We start from the raw sequence: 27,806 nt of genomic DNA, 5'->3' as shown, positions 1-27,806 counted from the left end.
TTATACACTCATACGAGAGTAAAATATGGATGCATGTGAGAGATGAAAGAAAGAATTAAATAGGTGTGTGGGATGATGTAAGAAAAGATACAAAAGGAAAAAAAAAATTGTTTCATCCTATCAATACAAGTAAATATGTTCATGAGCCAGTCAGGTCGATATTAACTAACTAATGCCAGCTTGGCAATCTAACTGTCCAACATTAATGGTTTGGCAACTCAAATCATTTTTCTTTTTCAAAATTGTTAATTTGTGTTAGGGCTATGAGAATCTAACCGTTTCACTACATTTACAAAATATAAACATATAAATAATTGATGTTAATCAACAAATTTGGTTTATATATAGTGATTGTTCCAAGTTCCAAACTGAGCTATTAAAAACCGTCAAGCTGCTTCTGTTTGATCAGTCGTTACAATTTATAAGAATTTCTAAGGCTATAGGGTGTGGTCATGACCCTCCACATTAGCACCATGTCACCTGCTTCTAATTCATCATCCAAAACCACTACCCTAAAGGTGTGGTCATGACCAAAACCACTAATCTCTTATTTTAATTTATTTTTGTGAAAAGAAAAATGAAATATTCAACAAGGAAAAGAGGCTTATGGTTGTCATGATTTAATCCATGCAAACCATAGTGGATGAGGCAAAGGGGTGGTGTAGCAATCCATTAACAATCCTACTATCGTTTATGAATGATGTTATGATCATTATAAATTCTCTTATAATAGATTTCTGACTGATGTTATGATCATTTATAACATCTCTTACAGATTTCTAATTGATGTTATGATCATTTATAAATTCTCTTGTAATAGATTTCTAACTGTCATTCTCGAACAAAAAGAAGACGGTGGTTCAAGTGGCAGCAGAGATTAAAGCGATTGGTTTCTTATGGTGTAATCATAGATTTAAAATGGTTTTGGTTGATTGGGAGAAATGGTGTAAATTTGGCTTTATGTAATTTTTGGTTGGGTTCGGCTTTATCTGCGCCTTGGAGATAGTTAGCCGGTTTTTGGTTAATGAAAGTTGATTTTCAAAAAAAAAAAAAAAAAAAAAAAAAAAAAAAAAACACTAATCAACCCAAATTAGTTAACTTTAGATCACAATTCAACTGGCAATTAACCACCAAAGCAAACCAACATCAACAAGATCAATTTATATATTCTATGAACAATTTATAAATACTCTTGTAATACTTTTTCTTATTGGTGTAAGCTCTTACACAATTCAGCAAAATGCCTAATTTAACAAGATTTTATCACAACTGATCAACCCAAATTTGTTGACTTTAGATCACAATCCATATGACAATTAACAACCAAAATACAGCAAAACAACACATACTAAAATTCAAGAAAAATGCATAATAATCAAGCATCAAAAGTAAAAATTCAAGAAAAATGCATAATAACCAAGCATCAAAAGTAAAAAAAAAAATACGTTGACTAATACAAGAAAAATGCGTCCATGGCTTTATAGCCTAGTGACATCTTGGGGGTGGGATAAGACTTTGAGATCAATAGGTCTTGGGTTCGATTCCCACAAGGGGGTTTTTCCCGTATTTATTGGGTTTCCTCCTAAATTGGTGTATAGGCATTATGCCTAGTGGAGATGGATATGATCGGGTGGTTCCGCTGGTGGCACGATGATACTCCAGTGGTCCGTCAGTGATCCAAATTTACCGTTCAAAAAAAAATTCAAGAAAAATGCATAACAATCAAGCATCAAAAGTAAAAAAATACGCATCAAAAGTAAAAAAATACGTTGAGTAAAAAAATACATCAAAAGTAAAAAAAAAAATACGTTAAGGAAAAAAATACGTTGAGATATGTTCCAAGAGAAAGGCCCAATCAGAAGAAAAACAAAGGGCAAAACTCCGAGAAATGGAAACAAACATTAAACTATTCTCAACTTTTAGCAACTAGCTTCATTTACTATTCTCAACTTTTAACAACTACAAGGTTTCAAGTGTGTTATAAAATAAAACCAAAACAAAAAGGTTTGAATTGTATTATTGTGAAACTTAAGGGGAGGGGGTACATTCAGTAAAAATGAAAGGAAGGGCCTGAACCAACATCGTCCAAATACTAGTCCAAAAGTGTGTTTTGAGTGCGTATTCAAGGAGGTGCCTGAACCACTAATCCAAAAGTGTGTTTTGAGTGCGTATTCAATGAGAGGCCTGAACCAACATTGTCTTCTTCTTCGGAGGGTCGTTATCTGCAACTGTGTTTTTTCTCTTTCTCCTTTTCTTATTTCTTCGGAGGGTCGTTATCTTTTTTTTTCTTTCTACTTCTCTTAGGACGGGAACTACGAATAACAAACAACAAACCCTGAGGAATGGTTTTACATGATATAACTGCAGAACTATACAAATAACAAACAACAAACCACGAGGAATGGTTTTACATGGGATAGGAGAATAGAAAAACACTTTAAAAACGATGCAAGGGTATGAATGGAAGGGATAGACCTTATAGTTACATTCTTCTCCATCTCCATGCTTCCGACCTACAAAAGAATAAAAGACAAAACCACAAAACTTAGGCACATAAAAAGCATTATGCATATTAAGTGTTGGTGTTAACTAATACCTAAAGAAAACAGAAATAGAGATTTCAAGAAATAAAACTATTTAATAATGCCTATAGAAAACAAGAAATAAAAGAAAACATAAATAAAGATTTCAAGAAATAAAACTATTTAATAATGCCTACAGAAAACAAGAAATAAAGATTTCAAGAAATAAAACTATTTAGTAATACAACACCTACAGAAACAAGAAATAGAACTATTTAGTAATACCTACAGAAAACAAAAGAATAAACGATAAAACCACAATGTTTAGGCACATAAAAAGCATTATGCATATTAAGTGTTAGTGTTAACTTAAGAAAGCATATGAAGTGTTAGTAAGTATTAGTGTTAACTTAAAAAATAAAGATTTCAAGAAATAAAACGATCTAGTAAAATACTAAGTGTTAGTGTAAACTTAAGAAATAAAGATTTCAAGAAAAGTAAATATTAAGTGTTAGTGTTAACTTAAGAAATAGAGATTTCAAGAAATAAAACTATTTAGTAAAAGAAATAAAACTATTTAGTAAACATTGTAGCAAACACTATAAAATAGATAAACAAAATTGTTTTCATAAATGAACCTTACATTTAAATACATTCTCGTATACTTCTTCTTCACACCTTCCTTTTGCTCTGTATCTGGCTCTAGAAGCAACTGAAGAACTCCTTTAACAATTAAATATTGTAGAACACGTAATACTGATACTTTTGTACACTTACGTCCATCCATATGTAAAGGTACCCCCCCTTCAATCTCTTCGCAATCCTGCCCATCCATATCTAAAGGTACCTCACATTCGATCTCTTCACGATCCTGTTCATCCATATCTAAAGGCACCTCACCATCCTTCTTTTCGCGATCCTACATTTTCACATTTTCACATTTTCACGAGTTAGAGTTGACAAGACTATTACAAACACATTATAATAATGTACAATTACACTAGTGACTAGTGAGGATGGATTACTTTGTCCGTAGAACATATGTAGCGATATACAGCGCTGGATATTGAGAGCGGGTCAACTGATGAGTTGACTAGCTCCACCTGCACATAAATAAGTTGATTTGGGTTATTTTAAACTTTAAACCATAAAGAAAAAAAAACTTCCAAAATACATTGATTTGGGTTACTTTAATCTTTAAACCATAAAGAAAAAAAACTTCCAATGTAGAGTCAAGGTAAAACCATAGTTGTCAAAGGCGCGAAGCGCACTCTAGGCGCATAGGAACCGATTAGGGCCTAGGCGATAGGCGCAAAAAAAGCGTGGGTCCGAGAAAAAAAAAAGCGCACTTAAATATAAAAATGAAAGTTCATTAAGGGAATAAAGTACTCAAAACGAAAACCATAACATTAATACTAGCACTTCAAAAGTCTGAGATAACAAAACACTTAAAACGGAAATGTTCAAACTCTTAAAACAAAAAGTTACTTGAAATCCAAAAGATCTTCATCAATCATCAAAAGTATCATCTTCATCAATAACCAAAACCATCAGATGTGTCATCAACTTCAATTACATACGGTTCAGCCTCCTCCACTTGGTCTTCTTCACTATCTTCATCAATTAAAGTACGCTTTGAAGATGCTGGTTTTGAAGATGAAGGCTGCGAAGATCTTGTTCGCCTAACCTCTCCAGCACCACTTGCCTCTGCTACAACATTCCAAGTCAGGTTTCCATCATCATCAAAAACCCGTTCGTCAGCCATCTGCCCGGTTAACCATTCATTACTATCATCAATTTCTTCCAAGGATATCGGATCATAGGCTGCATTTCTTCCACCACTCAGCTGTAACATATAATGAAATTCATTACGTATATTATATTTTAAAATATAATACATAAATAAACAAAAGCAAGATAACCTACCACGAGCTATTTTACCATGTTGTCTTTTTGCACTTTCTAAACCAAAAAAGCCCTCCTGGTTAATCCACTGAATCAATTCAGCCATGATCAAATCTTGCTTGGCCTTCTCAGGGACAAGTCTGTTAATGCAATCGTGCAGTCCAACTGTTACTTCCTTGTCACTCTCAATCGTCTCATTGTAGCAATAAAACTCCTGGTTCAAGTAGTAACCCTAGGGCTGTAAACGAACCGAACGTTCAGCGAACAGTTCGTGAACCGTTCGGCGGGAAGTTCGTTTATGTTCGTTCGTTTAATAAACGAACGAACATGAACAAGAAATTTCGTTCGATTAGTTAAATGAACGAACATGAACAGAGGTCTCGTTCGTTCGATTGTGTTCGTGAACGTTCGGTAAGGTGTTCGTAAACATTCGTTGATTTGCGTTCGTTTATGTTCATATGTTTGTGTTTTAATTGAAGATCTTTGTACTTTCTTATATTTTATTTCTACTTTTGATATTATTAAACTTTTATTTATTTTATTACCCTAACAATTAAACTAGGAAACCCACTTTCACCATGTTTATGCATCATTTCCCTTTCATTTCTCATTATTTACACCAGCGAATACTATCGAACCGCATTCCACAATAAGGGAATCAAGTTCGAGTGCTACTCTCTAGGCCATCTATCTTTATCTTTCGTCGCGTTCGCCAAATTTATTTGTGTTCGTGAACCGTTCGCGAACACGCTCATTTCCTTGACGAACGAACACGAACATAAAATCTCGTTCGGTAAGTGTTCATGAACCGTTCGTGAACAAATTTATTTCCTTAATGAACGAACACGAACAAGGCCTTGTTCGTGTTTGTTCGGTTCGTTTACAGCCCTAAGTAACCCGCTGCGTGTAAGGGATGGTGAAGTGTACAGTTCCACCTTTTGTCAATTATCTCGGATACAAGAATGTATTCATTGCTATCTTTGCCCAAAGCTGCTGCAATTGCAAGTTTGGCCCTTTCCATGGCTTCATACACATATCCCATCGCGGGTTTCTTCTCATTGTCCACAAGCCGAAGCACTTTCACAAGAGGACCCATGATTTTGAGAGTTAAAAGGACATTGTTCCAGAATGTTGGAGTAAAAACTATGTCATTAGCTCTTTGTCCTTTTCGTTCAGTAGCCCATTTTCCGCTGGTCCATTGTTCACTTGCGAACATGTTTCTCAACGCCGGTTTTTGCTTTTGCATGCTTTGTAAGGTGAGAAACGTTGTTGCAAACCTAGTTACTCCACATCTTGCTAACTCAGCGTTTTTTGTATGTTCTCTCATCATGTTTAGAACCATACTATGGTTATATATATAACCAACCAGAAAAATACCCTTTTCAATTGTTTTTTTCACCTTCTCAATCTTACCAATATCTTCAAGCATTAAATCCAGACAGTGGGCAGAACAAGGTGTCCAGAAAAGATTTTTCCTCTTCGCCATTAACATTTTGCCTAAGGGATGTGATGAAAAATAAATGATGATTATACTATGCTAAAAATTATAGAAAACATGAACATTTAAACTAACCTGCTGACTTGAAGTTACTTCCATTGTCTGTTATAATCTGAACCACATTCTTTTCACCAATTCTTTCCACAAATTTATCTAAAAGTGTTTATCTAAAAGCTCGAACACTTTTTCGCCCGTCTTCATATACGAAGAAGCATCAATCGACTCCATAAAGATTGTTCCCTTAGCACCATTCACCAGAAAATTAATCAGTGTTCTTTGTTTTCTATCCGTCCATCCATCCGACATGATAGAACAGCCAAACTTGGACCACTCAAATTGATGTCCTTCAACCCACTCTTCCACCTTCTGTACCTCATTCATTAGGAGAGGAACACGTAGTTCATGGTAACTAGGAGGCTTTAGATGCGGCCCGTAGTTTCCAACAGCAGCGATCATGTCCTTGAAGCTGTCCATTTTAGCAACATTGAAAGCTATTCCTGCCTAGTAGAAAAATGTAGCAATGGTTTGTATGGTTCTGCCTCTAATCTCTTTATCAAATGCATCTTTTATGTTTTTTTGAACAGTTTTGCCTTTACCTATAAGCAATAACAGTAAATTACAATAATACAAACACCTCACAACAAAACAGAAAAAAAAGAGATAAACATCAGAAATTCATTACCTTGTGTGGTATACAATCCAATGGCCCCTTTACATTAGTCTTCATCCTCTTGTTTTGGAGGTTAGGCATCTCCATTACCCCATCATCTTCTGGTTCGTCTTCCATGTCATGCAAGCCCTCATTGGTTTTCTTTGCTTTTGGGCTTATAATATAAGCCTTTAACTCATCTTTAACTTCTTGAGGGCACTTAGAACAATCTTTCACGTTTCTATTACCTCCGATTTGATGAAGTTTGGCTCTAAAAATCCCACCTTTTGTCACTTTTTGGCAGAATTTACATGTGATGGCATTCTTGTCGTTGGAATTTACCACAAAATTATACTTCCAACCAGGGTCAGTCTTCCTGTATTCTGAGGGTCCAGCATCAGCCATTTTCTATATTTTGTTACAACAATATTCATATATCTGGTTAGTAAGAAATACATAATCAAGAAATACATAATCGTAAGACAAGAAACTGAGATGAACTGGAATATTACAAACCTGAATATTGATAACAAGAACTGAACAGTCCTGATATTAAGGACTGAATAATCTTGGTGATAATGTGATATACGAACTTAAACTCACAGCCCTATAAATACTGCTGAAAAAGTGGAAATTACCAATTAAAAAAAATAAAAAGCATGAAATAATAAATACACATGGGATGAATTGTCTGCGCTATAATTACCTAGGAACCATAAGCGCATTTAATGCGAGTCGCCCAGAAAAAACGCCTAGGCGCCAAAAGCATTCGCTTTTGACAACTCTGGGTAAAACTATATATAACATAAAGAGCAAAACAAACTTCCAACGTAGAGTCAAGGTAAAACTATATAAGGTCCTAACCAGATTCATTGCCATGGAAGTGAAATTTTCCGTTTCAACTTTATCCCGATGCCAACAATTGTCACATGCGTCTTTGCATTCCAACGAATCTTCTTGACAAAAATAATTAGCCAATTGAATGTGTCTGCAATTAACTTGGTTTTCACAGTATCTCGCATGTGAAAGAAAGTACATAATGGTTTATAATCCATAAGTAGATACTATCATTTTACTATGGAAAATGATGACAATACCATTTGTAAAATATGAATATAACAATTCGGATATTTGGCATACTACCTCATAAACAATTGAGAACTTTGAACTAAAAGTGTTTATGAAGGACCGCCTTGTTATAACATGTACCAAAGAATTGTTTATTTTATCTGGTTACCCAACCCACCACCTTGTTATCACCATGTACCAAAGAATTGTTTATTTTGTCCAGTTACCCAACCTACCCATTTGTTCATCTCAATTGTTTATCTAACTAGTAATCAGAAATTGCATCATACCCGGTAGGAATGTCGGGGCTGTACATATTACTTTAATATCATCCGACATCTACTTATCTTGAACTGATTGACGATCTGCATCCTTCCTTTCAGAATGGTAATAATCTACTTTGTAACCATAGAGCGTTATTTCACATGAGTGGGTTAGATAGGAGTTAAAAACTATATTAGTAAATCTACATGATGATCATAATCTACTTCAATATTTAGACTACATAAATAAATAATGGGTTAGATAGGAGTTAAAAACTATATTAGTAAAAATTAGGACCGACAAACTGGTCGGGTCAGAACGGGATAGGGTCGCAACGAGTCAAACTAACCTGTTGCGACCCTAGCCTGTTTGCCGATCCTAATTTTTACTAATATAGTTTTTAACTCCTATCTAACCCATTATTTATTTATGAAGTCTAAAAATTGAAGTAGATTATGATCATCATGTAGATTTACTAATATAGTTTTTAATTCCTATCTAACCCACTCATGTGAAAATACACTCTATGGTCACAAAGTAGATTATTACCATTCTGAAAGGAAGGATGCAGATCGTCAATCAGTTCAAGATAAATGGATGTCGAATGATATTAAAGTAATATGTACAACCACGACATTCCTACCGTGTATGACGCAATTTATGGTTACTAGTTAGATGGATAATTAAGATGAACAAATGGATGGGTTGGGTAACCAGACAAAATAAACAATTCTTTGGTACATGGTGATAACAAGGTGGTGGGTTAGGTAACCAGAAAATAAATAAAATAAATAATTCTTTGGTACATGGTGATAATAAGGCGGTCCTTCATAAACACCTATCGTTCAAAATTCTAAAATGTTTATGAGGTAGTGTGCCAAATATCCGAATTGGTAAATTCATATTTTACAAATGGTATTGTCGTCATTTTCCATAGTAAAATGATAGTATCTACTTATGGATTATAAACCATTATGTACTTTCTTTCACAGGCGAGATACTGTGAAAACCAAGTTAATTGCAGACACGTTCAATTGGCTAATTATTTTTGTCAAGAAGAGTCGTTGGAATGCAAAGACACATGTGACAATTGTTGGGACCAGGAAAACTTGAAACGGAAAATCTCACTTCCATTGCAATGAATCTGGTTAGGACCTTATATAGTTTTACCTTGACTCTACATTGAAAGTTTTTTTTTTCTCTTTATGTTAGATATAGCTTTACCTTGACTCTACATTGGAAGTTATTTTTTCTTTATAGTTTAAAGATTAAAATAACCCAAATTAACCTATTTTGAAAGTTTTTTTTTCTTTATGGTTTAAAGTTTATAATAACTCAAATCAACCTATTTATGTGCAGGTGGAGCTAGTGAACTCATCCGTGGACCCGCTCTCAATATCTAGCGCCATATATCGCTATATAAGTCCTACGGACAAAGTAATCCATCATCACTAGTCACTAGTGTAATTGTACATTATTATAATGTTTTGTAATAGTCTTGTCAACTCTAACTCGTGAAAATGTAGGATCGCGAAAAGAAGGATGGTGTTAGATTTACCTCGAGTAGCTGCACACATAATGACGCGGGCTCATCGGAAAAGCTTGCGGCTGCGCCTATGAAAAAAGAAACATACCAATCAGAAATCACGCAAACAACAACGACAAACCAACCTAACACAGACATATCAAGAGACGAAACCGCACATACTTGACGAAATAGGTAAAATGTAAGCAAATAAACAAAATCAATTGCTCAAACACATACAAAAGATGATGTTTCGATTCCGGCGACTACCGATGATCTAGCATCGCCACCATCGGTATCTTCATCACCACCGACATCGCCTTTCTCTCTCTAGGTTTGTATATGTGTATTGAGAGTGTAGACGAAAAAGAAAAGGATATGGTTTTCCCCAAAAACAACGGTCTGCCTTAATAAGTCACAGGACACATATGGGTAAATATATAGCTGGCATTGTCAGAGAAATTTACAAACCAATCAGCAAAAGTTGCAACAAAGACAAGCACGAAATACAAGTTAAGCATGGGTAAATATACAGCTGGCATTGTCTAAGAAATTTACAAGCCAATCCACAAAACTAACAATTGATCTTAATGGCTATATTTAATTAGTAAACAACAATGGTCTCTTGTTTAAGCTAATAGTGCCCAGTCATCAAATCACCACATAAACTCTACCAATAACTCAATTCGACCTCGATCAAATAGTAAATTTGCTGGTAGTAATAAGTTGAGATTAAACTCATAACCTGGTTCATGTGTTATTAGAGTTATCAGTCTACTATTTTAATATATGTAAGTTCTTACTTTATGACTTTGGCGCTACTTTTTTTCAAATAAGCAAGACGAATATCATAGAGTATATTGTACATATTTTAAGATGTGATTACTATAGCGTATAACCAAGTTACTTGCAGCAATGACATTATTTTACATCAAGAAGTAAAAGCTACTTATGAGAAAATGTTCACTTGAAGTGATGGAAACTTAGTTACCTTGTGTCTTGCAAGTAGAAGATTGTCTGCTTCAGTCTCGATTTCAGTGAGTTTTTCTTGTATCCAGTATTGAAACAAAAAAAAAAAATCCATATTAGACATCAAATCCAAATCGCTCTCTCCTACCATGACAACAACATCAGGCATAAGTCATAAGGGAAGCTACAATACATTCAGAAACACAGGTAGATCCCTATCTCTGTTTCAAGCCAATAATTGACTGACCTTAAAACCCTAACCGTAAGTGGTGCTGAATTTCTTGGTCTCAATATCCAGCCTACCAGACGTTGACAATTACTATACCGTAAGTTCCAAAACCACAGCAAAAATCATGTCGAGATGCATGAAGAAAAACCGTCACCTGAGATATAAACAAAAAGAATGTGATGGATCAATGATGGTTTCCAGATGATCTGATCTGATGTCGACGTTAGGGTAACATGATTTCCATTGGCTTACAAATCCAACAAAACATACAAAGCCTACTGCAAAAAAATAAATAAACATATAACTAAGGGGGTGTTTGGGATTCCTTATTTTAGTACAAAAAGACTTTTGTTAAAATGACTTTTTTGAAAAGGAATTTGTAAGAAAAGTGTTTGGGTTAGCTTCTAAGTTATTAACTAGTTTTTTTTTTTAAAAAAAATGTTTGGTTTAGCTTGTTCATGTAAAATGACTAAAAAAGACATACTTTAAATAGAACAAAATAAACCGCAAACACAAGATCGCTAAGGCCACGTGAACGCTGAGCTGATACTAACAATCCAATTGACTTCTTATATGCAAAATTATCAACCTGACTTAAATCCCAAAGATTATAATTGTATCAAAAAACCATAGATCCATGTTCTACCTAATTAAACAGCACCTTGACTTATAAAATATAGGCAAAAGATCAAATACAAATAATCTTAACATACTAAACATACAAATTGAAGGAAAACCCAAAAAGACAAGGTGACCTTTTTGTAATTACCACCAACTATCAAAGTTACAACCAAAAATACCTAAAAAAACACAAATTTTTTTTTTAACATTTTTTATTAAAAAATCGCTACATTTCGTTAGCAAAAAAAAAAAAAAAAAAAAAAAAAAAAAAATTTGCTGCTACTAAAAGTAGCGATTTTTTAATAAAAAATGTTAAAAAAATAAAATAAAATAATTTGTGTGTTTTTTTTTTTTTTTAGATTTTTTTAGGTTTTTTGGGGGGTTTAGTTTTTAGCATTTTAGCTTGGGTGGGGGGGGGGGGTAGGTTTTTTTAGGTTTTTGGGGGTGGGGGTGGGGGGGGGGGGGTTAGGTTTTTTTTTAGGTTTTTGGGGGGTTGGGGGGGGGGGGTTAGGTTTTTTTAGGTTTTTTTGGGGGGGGGGGGGGGGTTTAGGTTTTTTTTGGGGGTGGGGGGAGTGGTTAGGTTTTTTTAGGTATATTTGTAGAGTAACTTTGATAGTTATTGATAATTACAAAAATGCCACCTTGTCTTTTTGAGTTTTCCTTCAATTTGTATGTTTAGTATGTTAAGATTATTTGTACAAGAACTTTACCCATAAAATATAACTACAAACCATAATCGTAAAATCATCTTCAAACAAACAAAGGTCATAACAAAAGTAGGGTAAAAGCATTAAGCTCTGTAAAACCATAACCAAAACTTAACAAAACATAATTGAAAACCTAATCGATCTCTTGAAGAGAAGCACGCCTCTTCGCCTTCCTCTCAAGCAAGCAACGACTTCCTGTCCTTATCAAGCTTCAGCTTCGTCGCAACAACCTTCGACGGGTTAATCCCAACATTAACGGTCTGGCCGTTCACCTTCTCACGAGTAATCCTCTCGATATGAATAACCCATTTGCGACGGTACACCTGCACAACCTTACCTTCACGTCCCTTGTAGTTGTCTGATGTAGTTGAAAACAGTGATGGAGTAGTTGGCGATTTATTGATGAACAGAGATGGAGTAGTTGTCTGGAGTAATTGAAAATTAATTGATGAACAGAGATGGAGTAATTGGCGACAGATGAGGTAGTTGTGGAGGGGTTAATGGGGAAATATGAAGAGGAAACGAGTTAAAATGGTGTAAATAAGATATGGTGAAGAGATGGTGTAGGACTCCTACAATATTAAAAAAGTTAATATGGTGAAAAGTTAATGAAGTAAATAAATTAATGTATCTTCAATTAATCTCTCAAGTGGATATATATGGGCTATGGTTAAATCAACACTTATATGGCTGAATCGAAGAACTAAATAGACTCATTTAATTTAATCCATTAGTGTAATTTGGCAGCTAAAGAAACTAAAAGGACAAAAAAGTGAAAACACACAAAAGGTCCATTGCAAAACCAAAAGAAATTAAATGAGTTTGTACAACAGCTTTTAGGAAGAAGAATCAGATTGCACGGTTCAGGAGGCGAGGAAGTACTTAACAAATCAATAAAGACAAACAGTTTCTTAAATTCAAATATAAAACAAGATAACATTTTAGTTGAGTTATTTATAAAAGAAAACATCTTATTTTTATTTATTTATCATAAGGATTATCTTGGTGTTTTGTGTGATCACAATATGGTGTAGAATTCATTTTGTTTGATCTGAAATTTTAAATTGTAGTAAATATGGATATGCTTTTATTATTTTAGCTATTGAATGATTTAAGTAAATTCATGTGTTTGATATGACTACATGTAAGTTCAAACATGTTGACTAGGATCACTTCTTACATACAAACTCTTTCGGTTTCATTTGTTACAAATTGTATAACTTATTAATATTAATTATTAATATTAATATTAATTCATAAAAGTCGACGGAAGAGTATTCTTTGTGCTTTCGAGTTTTTTACACCAACTTTTGGTTGGTGTTCACTTTGCCCATCCATAATATATCCTCGTTACGCCAACACATCTAGAGAGGCAGTAAGATATATTAGGTTTCAATTTTCACAACTTTACTTTGTTGGGTTTTATTTTGGCTACATAAATATGAGCTGCACTTTTGGCATTTTAGTTCTTAATTTTTAAACGTCTTTACTTCTCGATTTTTATTATAATTTACAAGAAGCATCCTCTAATTAAAACATCTTAACGATTTCATCCCTAGATTTATAAGTTGTCTTCAAGTCAACAAGAACTTGTATTTCTTCGATGAGTTATTATTTTTAGATTTTTTCCCCTTTTTGGCAATAAAGTAATACATTAAAATTGCTAAGGCTTATTTTTTACAACCACGTAACTTTTTATATGTTTTATAATACATCGTTGCGACGTGTCCTTTTATCTACATTCAATATCCAAATCGAGCCGCAACAACTTCATGTGTTTCTCTTCACGTACCGTCTATGTTTCAATGTAAAATATACCAGTATCGTGACGAATTGAACCGATGTTGTACCGCTATTCATTTAAATAGTTTTAGATTATTATAAAACACGTGTCGATTGCTATACTAAGTGCAGGTATCGAGCCAATACAATAGTGAACCTAACCAATATTGATCGAAAGCCCGCCGCGTAGCGCGAGAACTCCAACTAGTTAGATATAAATTGTGCAGTTGCTTCATAATAATAATAATAATAATAATAATAATAATAATAATAATAATAATAATAATAATAATAATAATAATAATAATAATAATAATAGTATTTCAACCCTATTTTAAATATTATTTGAGTTTGTAATTCAATTCAACTCTATTTTAAATATTACTAGGTTAGAACCGCGTGTATTACACGGGTTGAATGAATTCTTTATATATACTAATAATAAAATAAATTTATTTTTTAAAACCCCGTTTATTACACGGTTGTATAAATGATTTTATATATTAAATAATATATATATATATATATATTTAAGAATCTCATGTATTGTACGGGTAGAATACATGTAATTTTATATACCAAATAATAATAAATAACTATATACTTAAAAACCGTATTACACGGATTGAATAAATGCAATTTTATATACCAAATAATAAAAAAGTGATATCTTTAAAAAAAACCCAATGTAATGCATGAGTTGAATAAGTTTAATTTTATATATAGAACAAATATAATTTCATATATTAAATAATAAAAATTATATTCATCTCATAAATTGTTTATCACCTCAGTATGCATACGAAAATATATGTTGGGTTAATTTTAATTAAATATTAAAAAATATAAAGATTTAAAGTTGAAGATTGCTGATACCAAGAGGTATATTTAAGTTTTGAATTAATATTTATGGGGTTAGTTTAATTGTTCTCTTATAGGCTTAGGATTTATCCATTAGTATACATAAACGTTTAATGCGATCGTATTTACTAAGCTTTATTGATTATATTCTATTTAATTAATATATTATGCATACTAATACTAATTGTAATTCAGATAAAAATTAACAAATATTTGATATGAACTTTAATTTAAAAATTTGGTATTGTTTCCGAAACGATATTTAAATTCTGATACAATGAAGCTATATAAGTATATAAGATGTCTTATAGTAATTACTATGGTTAATTATGACTTAGGTATACACAAATATCAATTATAATCCTCAACGTTTATATGCAATTTCAATATCAAGATCATGTTCCGTATATTTATAACTTTTTCGACATCTATAATAAACTAATTAGTATGGAAATTAATTATGTAACTTTTCAATTTATGAAATTATTTTCATTAAATGTATTGATAAGTAAGTAATTGAAAATTTGAAAAGCTGCTACTAATTTGTAAATTAATGTTTTTTAGGATTAACTTTTTTTAAAGAAAGACTTTAGCATTAACGTAAATTAATGATTTTAAGATTTTAGAATCAACTTTTTTTAAAATAACTATAAAACCAATGGAATTCAGGCTGGAAAATAGAAGTATACATGGCCTCAATGATTGACATGTGTCCCTTATTTGGTTTCTTTTATTATATGTACTAGCGGCAAGACCCGTGTGCAAACACGGGTCGTTTCTTAGAAAACCATGCATAACAAATATAAACGATGAGTATAGTTATATTTATATAGACTTTTAAATAAAATAAATAAGTCAGTCAGTAAATACTTAAAGTTTAGAGTATAAAAACTTAAAGTTTAGATTGTGTTGAGTCTTGTTTTTCTTCCATAAATGTCTAAAAAACCATTTTGATGATGTAATCTTCTTGAGCCTTGTCTTCTTTTGTTAATTCATCCATCTGCTTTTCTTTCCTTCTTTGATAAAGGATGCTAGCATGTGGAGCAGTGGGTCTCCTGATTGGCAATTTTTATTGTTTGACTGGAACCACTGCTTCTAGATAATCAAGCTTTTTTGGAGCAGTGGGATCTCTCTTCCTTAACTCTTCCAACTTTTTGTAGGTAGTCAACAGTTATCAGCTCTTCTTTCATTCTTTTCAGTTTCAAGGTCCTTTCAGGTACATTTTTCTTGTAATTGGCCCAAACTGGAGGAGTTTGCTTTACCTTGTCTTGAATCATCTTTTGAATTCTAGCTGTCTCCTCTTGTAGTTCACTGATGGTCCATTCTTTGTATTGATACTTTTCTCCCATGTACTTCTTGTATGCCATTATGTATTCAAGATAGTCATTTCTCATGTTTTCATCATCTTTTTCTGATAATTTCTGACAAAGGACTTTTGAGAACTGCTCTAAAGTTCTAACTTTGGTGAGCAGGTATTGATAATTTCTTTGAATCTCTTTTTCAGACTTTCCCTCTATATCTCTTTTAGATATATCCTCTGCTTGTTGGGCCTTTATTTTGAGATATTCTTCTATATTTCTTGGCAAAGGATAACCTTGAACAGATGGGAGTTTCCTCTTTTCAGGATCATCTTCAGAGTAGAAGGATTTGATTTCTTTCTTGATTGCTGGAAGATCTAGAGGATATTGTACTCCTGCAGGGACAATGGCAGTGTTTTGATTGAAGGATTGAACTGAAGATAATGGAACAGGGTTTGGAATGGTGACAACAGACAGTTGTTATGTAGATGTTAGAGTTGGGGAAATGTCATCTTCCAGTACAATGTTTGTTATCTTTCTCCTTTTGTGCTTTGGAGAAGTTGGTGGTGTATTTGTGGGTTGAGTGGCAATGATTGAAATAGTGGGTATCTGACTAACAGCTGTTGAAACAACTAGTGTTTCAACCACTGTGGTCACTACAACAGTTGATGTGTCAACTGTTGTTTTCTCCTTTTTGGCAGCTGATTTTTGTGGTGGTGATATTGTTTTTGGTATGACAGTGGATTGAGTATGGGTTGATGTTGTCACACCCCAACCGATGGCGGAAACATCGGGGTGCGAGCTCTAAGCGTTCAGATTGCTCATGAGAATTTCCATAACACTATTGTTTCAAGAGGGATTAATTGATTTCATGCAAATGTCTAACAACGTCATCACAAGTATCATATTGCAAACCCAATTATAAATTGTTCAAATTGTTCAAAAGACTAAATTAACTAGGCGACGTTTCTAAGCATCTCCTAGCTTGATTCCATGCATTCCCAAGCATTCTATCAGCCTGCAACATGTATTAAAATATTAATACAAAGTATTGGCGAGTATACAAGTTTGATAATAGAATAATAGGATAAACAACTCATATCCATAGTGTAAACGATAAAATAATTTCAGCCGTGCTAGTGTCGTAGTCCACGCAGTGATAGCCCAAGTTTCCAATGCGTTAAGTGCCTTTCCCAAAGTTTAACGGGAGGTTACATGTCTCCTCCTAACAATACCCCAAAGACTAACGGGGAGGTGCATTACTCCTATAGCGCTACTATTATTAAGGCGGAACTACACACTCTGGATTAAACGTCACATAGCACAAAGAGTCAAGAATCAAGAATCACAAGTTTCACATAGGATAGAGTAAAAGTTTCCAAAGAATCAAGTTTAAGTCTTGTAGAATACATGTTACACTCCAAAAGTTTAAAGTAAAAGGGGATCGAGTATACTCACAGTGATTGCTAAACAATATAACTACTGTTGGATCAAAGGGAGCTCTTTCTAGGATTTGCCTGATTAGATTATAACAGGATAAGAGTCGAGCAGAGTAACGAGGCTGGAAAAAGTGCTAAACTAGTCACTCGGATCGGATGGTTGTCCGATCGGATGGTCAGCCGGTCGAGTGAGTCATATGTGCGAAGAGATATCGGGCTGTCCAGTCGGATGGACATCCGATCGGGTTGTCACTTGTGTGGAAAACATAAGTAAATAAGAAGGCTGTCCGATCGGATGGTAATCCGATCGGATTGCCATTCGCTCCGAATGATTAATACCGAAGGCCACTTCAATCGGATGGTGGCTCGATCGGACAGCTGTCCGATCGGGTTGCCATTCGGTCAGGACTTCCAAAGTTTGAAAAGTTTCCAAGTGTTTATAGGATTTCAGAACGAGTGTCACCTGATAGAGTGGTTGTCCGATCGGTCGGCTGTCCGATCGGGTTGCCGCTCGATCGGGCGACCCTTGTTCTTGGTTACCAATTTTGTTGAAATTTCTAATTTTCTAGATTAACGGTGACGGCACGACACGTATCGAGACAACGGTAAGACCCCTTTAGCACCAAATTCCGATTGAGTGGGAATCACCCCTGTTCGATCAGTCGTTTGTTTCTAATGGGTTTATGTCGGGATCCGTTGCCATGCTCGTCTTTTACCAGTAAAAACCCAGATCAATACCAACGCTAGACTATTCATCAGATCTATAGTTAGTTTAGACCCAATCTCCACCGAATAAAGTAAAAGTTTGAGAAAAAAATGAAGATAATCAAGTTTTATAGGAAAAGTCTAGATTTAGGTTAGATTTAGTGCAAAACGCATGAATCATCTTAGATCTGAGCTAGATCTTGCCTAGGATGACATCACATGTCAGTTTGAACAACCTTCATGATGACATCATCCTCAAGAACTCAGATCCGAGAGATTTCACGGTGAAAAGTATGATTTGAAGTGAGAATTATGTAGAGAATGATGTGTAGATCAAGAAAGTACAAGAATCTAGTCTAAAACATACCGAAATCAGTAAGAAAATGGAGGAGAAAGGTGTTTGTGCATCTGAGTCAAGCAGAGCTGTCACATCACTGAAAATGGTGATGTGACAGGTCTATTTATAGTGTGAAAGTGGAGTAGAGGCGGTGCGAGTGGATAGGGTGGTGACCCATTCGGGTGGTCATCCGATCGGATGGTCATCCGATCGGGTGGTCATCCGATCGGACGGTCATCCGATCGGACGGCCACTCTGGCCAATCCATCTTTTCCGCATCCCCGATTTGATCCGTTTTACGCGTTAGGTTAGGCGTTGCATTGCATTGCGTATAGTTTATGTAAGGTATCTAGATTACATTACCAACCAAAAGTTTCCAAGTTTCATAGATTCCGCCAGTGACAAGGCCCCAGTCTCTCGTTTAATCAAGTTTCACGAGTCTAAGGAGTCAAGCACCAATTTAAGTCTCAAGGGTCAAGAATCATCGCTTCTCAAGCATCAAGAATCAAAAGTCCAAGTATCAAGTATCAAGAATCATATGAATCAAGAATCAAGTATCTAGTTTAATTATCAAGAATCAAGTGTCTAGATTAAGCATCAAGAGTCAAGTATTGTTAGGATCGGAGGCTCTCATGATTGTGTTTGTTTGTATAAATCGAACATTCAGAAAATATGAAACAGTGAAAAGTGCAGCGGAAATGAATACAAACTTTGTAAACACAATCCAAAGAAGAGAATAGTATGATAAACAATTGCTTCACATTTAAGTCGAATGATTGAAATTACAAAGCAAATGATTTCAAGCATGCTTACAATACTAAGCTTCCCCTCAGCCTGATACCCCAAGGTTGGTTGCACAAGATGAAAGGATTGCACTGGAGAAGAAGAATCCACTCAGTCAATCAAATGTAACAGTACAGGGTACTGCTCCATTTATAGGCAAACCAAAACCACTGAGGCATCTCAGCTGACGTCACCATGATAGTGACATCTAACAACCTAACAACCTATAAACACTGTTCTATACAAACTACTGATGTTAACAACTGATTAGAAGTACAATACAAAACAAGAGATAACTACTGCTTCACGTTCCACTATTGTAGCCTGAGCACTGATGTTGAGCATCAGTGCTTTCTTCAAAGGTGATCAGTCCTTGAATGGGCAGTGCTTGTGTCTTCAACAGTACTTAGGAAACAGCAGTAGATAGAGCAACAGCGTTTGTCTTCAGCAGTCTTTAGAATTTCATCAGTGTTTGGTTCATCAGTTGTTATAGTGAGCAGTACTTAAGATCCATCAGCTGTTAGATTACCACTGTCAAGGGGAAAGCAAAGTGTAAACAGCTGCTTATTATGAGTCCACTGTTGTGATCCGGTTTTGGCTTTCATTATCTGTTCCTCTGGTAGGGTTCAATCCCAACAATCTCCCCCTGGAACAGATAATGCCAAAACCCTTCATTATTCTGGACCTTTATTCCTCATCAGAAGTTCCTTAGCTTGCATTTTAAATTCTTCTTCAAATTCCTTGGAACTCAGGTCATCTTCATCCCTACACAATGTAAGTTCAAGGAGATCCTGCAAATCTTCAACACTAAGGCCTAGTGCTTCTTTCCTTGATATATACTTCATTTCGCCATTGGATCTGACCAAGGTCAATACGTGGGTCTTTTGATCAGACATCCACTTTAGTACTTTTAATCCTAATGGGTTTCTTGGGAGAGATTTATTTGATGAGGTTGGAGATGTTGGCCTTGTGAAAACTTGCAGACTTTCAGACATTCTTTTGAAGGCCATCTCAATGACATTGTTTGCTGCAGCTATGTCTTCTGCAGTCTCTCTTTCGATCAGCTCTTGCCTCTCAATGTCTGTCATGCCTGTCGAAGTTTTTGGTGATGCAGGTTTAGTTAATACCTCCTTAATGAGGTTTTGAAGTTTTGCTGAAGTCTCTTCTTTTAGACCCATTTTCATGATGGTATCATTGAAGTAACCAGCTTCCTTTTCTTTGACCTCTTCACTTGATAGCTGTTTTCCTTCTTCTTGGTTTGTCACAAGAATAGGATTATGTGCTGTTTTGAACAGTGTTTTGAGGTTTTCAATCTGCTGTTCAAGCTTCATCATTTGTTCACGTTTCTTTGAAGTGCCTGAAACAGTTATCTTCCTTTTCTTCAGCCTTTCATAGGCTTCATCAGTCTGCTGCTTTGACCATTTTGATATGGCTTCAGCAGTATCCATTTTTGCATCCACCAGCTCCTTTTTCTTTCTTTTGTACTCAGCAGTTAGGTCAGCGATGAGCTTTTTGTATTTGCTCCAATTTGGAGCATTCTTCTTCTTTTTAGGATCATTCTTGATTTTATCAATCCTCTCTGCCTCATGCTTTAAAGCAACTATTGGCCATTCTTCAAATTGGTTTTCTTCAGCAGGATAAAATTTTTCTTGCATAATGTATGCAAGAAGTTTTCTTCTCAGCTCTTTTCGTTGATCTGCCTTTTCTTTGCTCAGTTCTTGTGCAAAATCTTTTATCTGTTTGACTTTTGTGAGCAGAAAATCCAATCTTTCGGTAATGGCTTCATCACTTTGACCTTCACATTCAACCTTGGCTCTTATCTTAGCCTGTCTTGCTTTGAGCTCTAGGTATTCATCCATGTCTTCTGGGATTATGAAGCCAACGAGTGAAGGAAATCTTCTGTTTGAAGGATCATCATCAGAGTAGAATTGCCTCATCTCATTTTTTATAGCCTCTAATTCCAGTGGATATTTTGCAGCAATGGGATCATATTTGTCCTCATTTGCTTGAGTAAGTTTTCTTTTCCTGGTGTAGGGTATACCTCCTGCTTGTGCGGCTGCAAGTGCCGCAGCAACTTGTTCCGTAATAAGAGTCGTCAACTGGGCTTGTGTCATGTTAATGCGTCCAGCCATGATCTTCATAGCAAAGGTAACATAAGTGAGAGAGGTTCGCGAAAAGTGCGATGACAGAAGAGAGTAAGCACACAAGTGTTCTCATGCAACAGTTGTTACATTTATCCAAGCATACCATGAGCAAAGTTCTATGTAATCTAGCAAGTAGGCAATGTAAACATGAATAATAGTACCTAGTGTGTTGAGTCTTGCATGTGGAGCGAAGCATCGTTGTGGATCGTTGAGCACTGTACAGATTATAGTCTGGTTTTAATAAAACATTTTCCCCTTATTAAAACCAAGTTCTCTATAACCAATGGCTCTGATACCAATCTGTCACACCCCCAAAATCCACACGTGGAGTACCACCGCATGGAGGCGTGACTGACCAGGATCAAGCCACCAATCATATTGAACATATAAGTAATAAATAAAAGTCATTCATCAATACGAAAGGTGTTTCAAAACCAAACATAGTCAAATGTGTAGCGGAAGCAATAATGTAAACCCAACATAAGTATAAGTTTGAAAAGTCATAAGCGTTTAACAAAGCATCTTCGATCCATGTCCACAACGACCGCGCCTCCCTGTGCAAGCTCCAAGTGTACCTAACGACCTGCAAGGCATGTAACAGTGAGTCAACAACAAAGTTGAGCGAGTTCACAGTTGGTTGTTTAGTTATAGTATTCGTTTCGTAAATCGTATGTTTGTTTAGTAAACCCATGTATCGTTTATACTTGTATCGCGGCCCTCCAGGCATGTTTGCGAAGTTTAGTATTAGTATCGTGGCCATTCCAGGCATGTGTGCGAAGTTTAGTATTAGTATCGCGGCCATTCCAGGCATGTATGCGAAGATTCGTATTCGTATCGCGGCCATTCCAGGCATGTGTGCGGAGAGTAGTGGGGGCTTCCCCATGTATTACCAGTCTAGCAGTATTTATAAGTGACCTTCCCCTAACGAGGTCAGTGATCCGTAATTCCCAATAACAATGTAAGTGCAGGTAACCATTCAACCCCATTCCCTACCCTGGGAATCCCATGCCTTGGTAAGAGTGTGAACTCACCTTGGTTTGCTCGGTATGCTAAGGTATGTGCTCACAAATAATCAATCAAGTCCTAAAGTACGCATGTGTACATAATCAGTTTGTATTCACGAAGTTTGCACATAAGTATAATCATAGCGGATAATGAATCAATGATCACCAAGAAGCACAGAACACGTATTCAAGCTCATACAAGTCATGCTTTAAACTTAACGGCAGTTAACTAACTCAGTTAACTTTAACAGAATTAAAATAAGTTACTGTGCAGTTTACCCATTCGGCGAAACACCACTGTTTCACCGTGAATCCCTTTCGACGAAACACCCTTTGTTTCGTCGTGATTACCCTCGGCGAAACACACTTGTTTCGCTGTGTTTGTTTCGTCATAATTGGTTTCGGCGAAAGGCATCCATTTCGTCATTACTGATTCGTCATGGCTACCCTCGGTGAAACACATCTGTTTCGCCGTGTCTGTTTCGCCGATAGCAGCGTTTCGTCAAAGTCGTCAGTTACGTCAACATCAGTTATCATCATCAACAGTTACGCATAACACAAAAACCCTAATCATCGATTCATCAATACACAACATACATACAGTCATACCGGAACCACTGATACCATTTATCATACCAAATTCTCATGGCACATAATATCCAGCATGAACCCTAATTCCAAAAACAAATTTTAAACAATCTGGATTTCAATCCGTATGTATTTCCATGATAAGATCTATTAATCACAATACAATATAGACACAATTATGAGCAGTGAATGTAACCAGTTACAATCATAGACGACAACTTTCATGAAATCAATATCACATACAATCATTGGATCATCGACACAACGATTCTAGACTCATAATGCTTATGAAAACCCTAACCTTACACACACAAGAATCATCGCATAGTTATTACATCGAACCGTAGAGTTTAACACTAACCGAGATAGAAGAAAATAATGGATTGACCGCTAAGAATAGCTTCGGGAACTTCAAACTGCCGTCACACAGGGGAAAAGCTCTAGGGTTTTCGGTTTTGGTGATGAGTTTCACGAATGAAACAGTTTTGTGAGATATAACTCACGTAACAGAGCTTGGCCCTTAACTGGGCTTCGGCGTAATTGGGCTCGGCGAAACAGCTTGTTTCGTCGGAGTTTTTGTGACGAATCCACAACTGTTTCATCGCTAAAGGTTATGGCGAAACACTTCGGTTTCGTCGGATGTGTTCATGGCGAAACAAATCTTGTTTCGTCGGGCCATTTCATGGTTTAAGTAGTTTAAGCTTTTCAAACAGTAATCATGATAAACACCTTAATCACATTACATGGATAACAAATCAAATCAGCATATAATTCAACGTGTGAAGTTACAAAGCAAACAAGTCGTGTAAACAATTAAATAGTTAACGTGCAATAAATGCGAAAATGGAATCTCGGAAACTCGTGTTGTCACATTATCCCCAACTTAAAGAAATTTCGTCCCGAAATTTAGCATGCGGTTACTGAGGAAGCTAGGTAAGTTGTATCGTTCACTGGTTTTCCTTGGGTGTCACATCATCCCCCCGTTGATTTGGAATTTCGTCCCGAAATTCTGGAGTAGCTTCAGCCTTAGTAGTAGTAGTTGCATTGTTTACGAACAACTGGGGATACTTGAGTTTCATTTGGTCTTCTCGTTCCCAGGTGAACTCTGGGCCACGACGGGAGTTCCAACGAACTCAAACAAGAGGTATTCTAGTGTGCTTGAGGACCTTAACATCCCGGTCCGTGATTTCAGCTGGTTCCTCGACGAAATGTAACTGCTCGTCGATAGTGAGTTCCTTCAAAGGAACAATGAGGGTCTCATCTGACAGACACTTCTTCAGATTCGACACGTGGAAAACGTTGTGAACTGCACCGAGTTCTGCTGGTAGGTTCAGTTTGTAGGCCACTTTGCCTATTCTTTCTATGATTTCGAACGGTCCGACATACCGCGGATTGAGTTTGCCTCGTTTGCCAACACGAACTACACCCTTCCAGGGTGAGACTTTGAGTAGCACTCGATCCCCAACTTGAAACTCGAGTGGTTTCCTGCGCTTATCAGCGTAGCTTTTCTGACGGTCACGAGCTGCCGCCATGCGTTTCCGTATCTGTGCAATCCGTTCAGTAGCATCAACTACAAGTTCTGGACCTGTGATTTGACTATCGCCAACCTCTGCCCATCAGAGAGGTGACCGGCATTTACGTCCGTATAATGCCTCGAATGGAGCGGCTTGAATGCTGGTGTGGTAACTGTTATTGTACGAAAACTCCACTAACGGGAGATGTTTTTCCCAGCTGTTGCCGAAATCGATAACACATGCCCAAAGCATGTCTTCTAGAGTCTGGATAGTGCGCTCAGACTGCCCATCCGTCTGAGGGTGATAGGCTGTGCTCATGTCTAATCGTGAGCCAAAAGATTTGTGCATCGCTTACCAAAGTTCTGAAGTGAATCGTGCATCACGATCAGAAATAATAGAGGTTGGCACTCCGTGCCTCGAAACCACTTCTTTCAAGTAGATGTCTGCTAAGGTAGAGAACTTGTCTGTTTCCTTGATAGCCAAGAAGTGAGCAGACTTTGTGAGTCGATCCACGATCACCCAAATAGTATCGTTACCACGCTGATCGTGGTAAAGCAACAAAATCCATGGAAATTTCCTCCCATTTCCATTGTGGTATCTTGGGTTGCTGAAGTAGGCCTGATGGTTTCTGATATTCTGTCTTGACCCTCGCGCAGGTCAAACACTTGCTAACGTAAGTTGCTATGTGGGCTTTCATGCTGGGCCACCAATACGTAGTTCTGAGATGGTGGTACATTTTATCCGAACCTGGATGTACCGAGTAGCGAGACTTATGGGCTTCATCCATTACAAGCTCGCGTAAGTTGCCATAAAGTGGAACCCAAATGCGTCCTGTCACGTAGTAGGCGCCGTCTTCCCTTTGTTCCAACCGTTGCCTTGAACCGCGTAAGGCTTCTGCCCTGACATTTTCTGGTTTCAATGCTTCTACCTGAGCATCTCGTATCTGTGCAGGAAGACTAGACTGAATAGTAAGTTGTAGTGCTCGCACGCATCTAGGTGCAGTATCCTTTCGACTGAGAGCGTCAGCCACAACATTGGCTTTGCCCGGATGGTACTTGATGGCGCATTCGTAATCATTCAGTAGTTCAACCCATCGACGTTGATGCATGTTCAATTCCTTCTGCTTGAAGATATGCTCGAGACTCCTGTGATCGGTGTAGATAGTGCACTTGGTACCGTACAGGTAATGTCGCCATATCTTAAGCACGAAAACAACAGCTCCCAGCTCTAAATCATGCGTCGTATAGTTCCGTTCGTGGATCTTAAGTTGGCGCGAAGCGTAAGCAATAACTTTATCCCGTTGCATCAATACACAACCAAGACCCTGAATCGATGCGTCGCAATAGACCACAAAATCGTCTGTGCCCTCTGGCAATGAAAGAATAGGTGCGCTGCAAAGTCTATCCTTTAGATGCTGAAAAGCGGTTTCCTGTGTATTACCCCAACGATAAGTAACACCTTTCTGTGCCAGTAGTGTAAGCGGCTGTGCAATCTTTGAAAAGTCTTTGATGAACCGTCTGTAATAACCCGCCAAACCCAAGAATTGGCGTATTTCCATTGGGGTACGTGGCGCAGGCCAGTTCCTGATCGAGTCTACCTTGGATGGATCTACATGAATCCCATCCTTGTTTACCGCGTGGCCTAGGAAGTGAACTTCACGAAGCCAGAAGTCTCATTTTGAAAACTTGGCGTACAGCTGTTCTGTTCGAAGAAGTTCCAAGATAAGTCGTAAATGCTGCTCATGTTCCTCCTGACTCTTGGAATAGATCAGGATGTCGTCAATGAAGACAATCACAAACTTGTCTAGGTAAGGCTTGCACACTCTGTTCATTAGATCCATGAAAACTGCAGGTGCGTTTGTTAATCCGAATGGCATGACGAGAAACTCGTAGTGGCCGTAGCGAGTTCTGAATGCTGTTTTGGAGACGTCCTCATCCCGGACTCTCAGCTGATGGTAACCTGACCTCAAATCAATCTTTGAGTAGTAGCTCGACCCTTGCAACTGGTCGAATAAGTCATCAATGCGTGGAAGAGGATAGCGATTCTTCACAGTCACCTTGTTCAGTTCGCGGTAATCTATACACATGCGGAAGGTACCGTCCTTCTTCTTCAAAAATAATACTGGAGCTCCCAGGGCGAAGAGCTAGGACGAATGAAACCCTTATCCAAGAGCTCTTGTAGTTGTTTGGACAGTTCTTCCAGTTCAGTTGGAGCTAAGCGACACGGTGCACGAGCTATTGGTGCTGCTCCAGGAGCTAGTTCTATCTGGAATTCGACCTGGCGATGAGGCGGTAGCCTAGGTAAATCTTCGGGAAACACTTGAGGAAAATATCGTACAACTGGGATATCCTCTAATCTCTTCTCTTTCGTTGTTGCGTCTGTAACAAGTGCCAAAATGGCAGTGTGACCCTTTCGCAAACACTTCTGGGCCTTCAGGAAGGAGATGATGCCAACCACGGCACCACTCTTGTCGCCTTGAACTTCGAGAGGTTCTTTACCAGAACGGGGAATACGAACAATCTTCTCCTTGCATAAGATCTCTGCTTTTTGTTAGGATAACCAATCCATACCAATGACGATGTCGAAACTACCCAGAACTGTAGGAATGAGATCGATGGAGAAAGTCTGACCCGCTAAGACGATGTTACAACCCTTGACTACATGTGTGGCCTCTAAACTTTTACCATTGGCTAACTCTACGACATGTTTGGTGTTTAAGGGTGTTGGTGTACGTTTTAACATTTGACTAACTTTTAGAGACACATAACTGGTATCCGCACCCGAATCAAATAACATAGTAACGTAAAAGTCGTCGAGAAGAAACTTACCCATAACCACGTTAGGATCACTCCTTGCATCACCCTGCCCCAGCACGAACACACGACCCCTAGCATCGTTGCCATTATTGTTTCCCCCATTGTTGTTCCCATTGCCCGGATTATTGTTGTTGTTGTTGTTGTTCTGGTTCTAGTTTAACTGAGGGCAGTCACGTTTGAAGTGGCCTTCAACACCACATTGATAGCATCCCTTGTTGCCCCGCTGCTGTTGCTGCTGCTGGTTTCGTGGAGCAGGTGGTTGTTGCTGTTGATTCTGATTTGCAGGTCGTGAGCTCCTGCAATCTTTAGCTTCATGACCCATCTTGAGGCACCGCTGACAACGACCCTTGTTGCACTGGCCATTGTGGTGCTTGTTGCAAGTATTGCACCTTGGAAGGTTTCCTCGATATCCACCCTGTCTTTGATTACCCGAAGATTGCTGACCAGGGCTCTAGTAGTTATCAGTCTTGCGCTGCTGAACCTGGGACTGAGCTGTAGCTGAACCCTTGCTGGAATCCCCATCCCATTTCCGCTTGTTGTCACTGGGAGTAGCGGAAGTAGTAGCATCGGTAGCACCG

General features: G+C 37.0%; 1 protein-coding gene and 1 long non-coding RNA gene across 15 annotated transcripts; one reads left to right on the top strand and one right to left on the bottom strand.

Moving 5' to 3' along the window:
- Positions 1-1,987: 1,987 nt before the first annotated feature.
- LOC110921071 lies at positions 1,988-12,229 on the bottom strand. Of its 14 annotated transcripts, XR_004887216.1 has the most exons (15): positions 12,091-12,229; positions 10,784-10,907; positions 10,648-10,699; positions 10,423-10,478; positions 9,465-9,520; positions 7,091-7,190; positions 6,608-6,982; positions 6,001-6,521; positions 5,363-5,924; positions 4,449-4,567; positions 4,011-4,368; positions 3,548-3,625; positions 3,166-3,441; positions 2,476-2,513; positions 1,988-2,369 (listed from the first exon to the last, which is right to left on the bottom strand). XR_004887216.1 is itself a non-coding variant. In XM_035987133.1 (10 exons), exons 6-10 carry the CDS (start codon positions 6,022-6,024, stop codon positions 2,255-2,257), a joined length of 531 nt encoding a protein of 176 aa, XP_035843026.1. In that variant the 5' UTR covers positions 6,025-6,521; positions 6,608-6,982; positions 7,091-7,190; positions 9,465-9,520; positions 10,423-10,783; positions 12,091-12,227; the 3' UTR covers positions 1,988-2,254. The 14 variants fall into 14 exon arrangements, 2 of the variants coding, with proteins under 2 accessions (XP_035843026.1, XP_035843027.1); XR_004887210.1 differs by having other exon boundaries at positions 10,423-10,699; XR_004887215.1 differs by lacking the exon at positions 10,784-10,907 and having other exon boundaries at positions 7,091-7,193; positions 10,648-10,783; positions 12,091-12,227.
- LOC110921072 lies at positions 12,202-27,294 on the top strand. Its single transcript, XR_002582147.2, has 3 exons — positions 12,202-12,313; positions 17,030-17,031; positions 27,284-27,294. It is a non-coding gene; the product is annotated as an uncharacterized LOC110921072 (long non-coding RNA).
- Positions 27,295-27,806: the final 512 nt, after the last annotated feature.

Source organism: Helianthus annuus, chromosome 17, assembly GCF_002127325.2.
Source record: "Helianthus annuus cultivar XRQ/B chromosome 17, HanXRQr2.0-SUNRISE, whole genome shotgun sequence".
Classification (NCBI taxonomy): domain Eukaryota; kingdom Viridiplantae; phylum Streptophyta; class Magnoliopsida; order Asterales; family Asteraceae; genus Helianthus; species Helianthus annuus.
The sequence above is the reverse complement of the archived record's forward strand: the minus strand, read 5'-3'. Positions and strand labels throughout refer to the sequence as shown.

Excerpts from the sequence above, each read along its gene's own strand:
- LOC110921071 (XM_035987133.1), bottom strand. The coding sequence starts at position 6,024 with ATGGAAGTAACTTCAAGTCAGCAG. Across the intron at positions 3,626-6,000 it reads AAGTAACTTCAAGTCAGCAG|GTGGAGCTAGTCAACTCATC; the intron begins GTTAGTTTAAAT and ends ATTTATGTGCAG. Across the intron at positions 3,442-3,547 it reads ACATATGTTCTACGGACAAA|GATCGCGAAAAGAAGGATGG; the intron begins GTAATCCATCCT and ends GTGAAAATGTAG.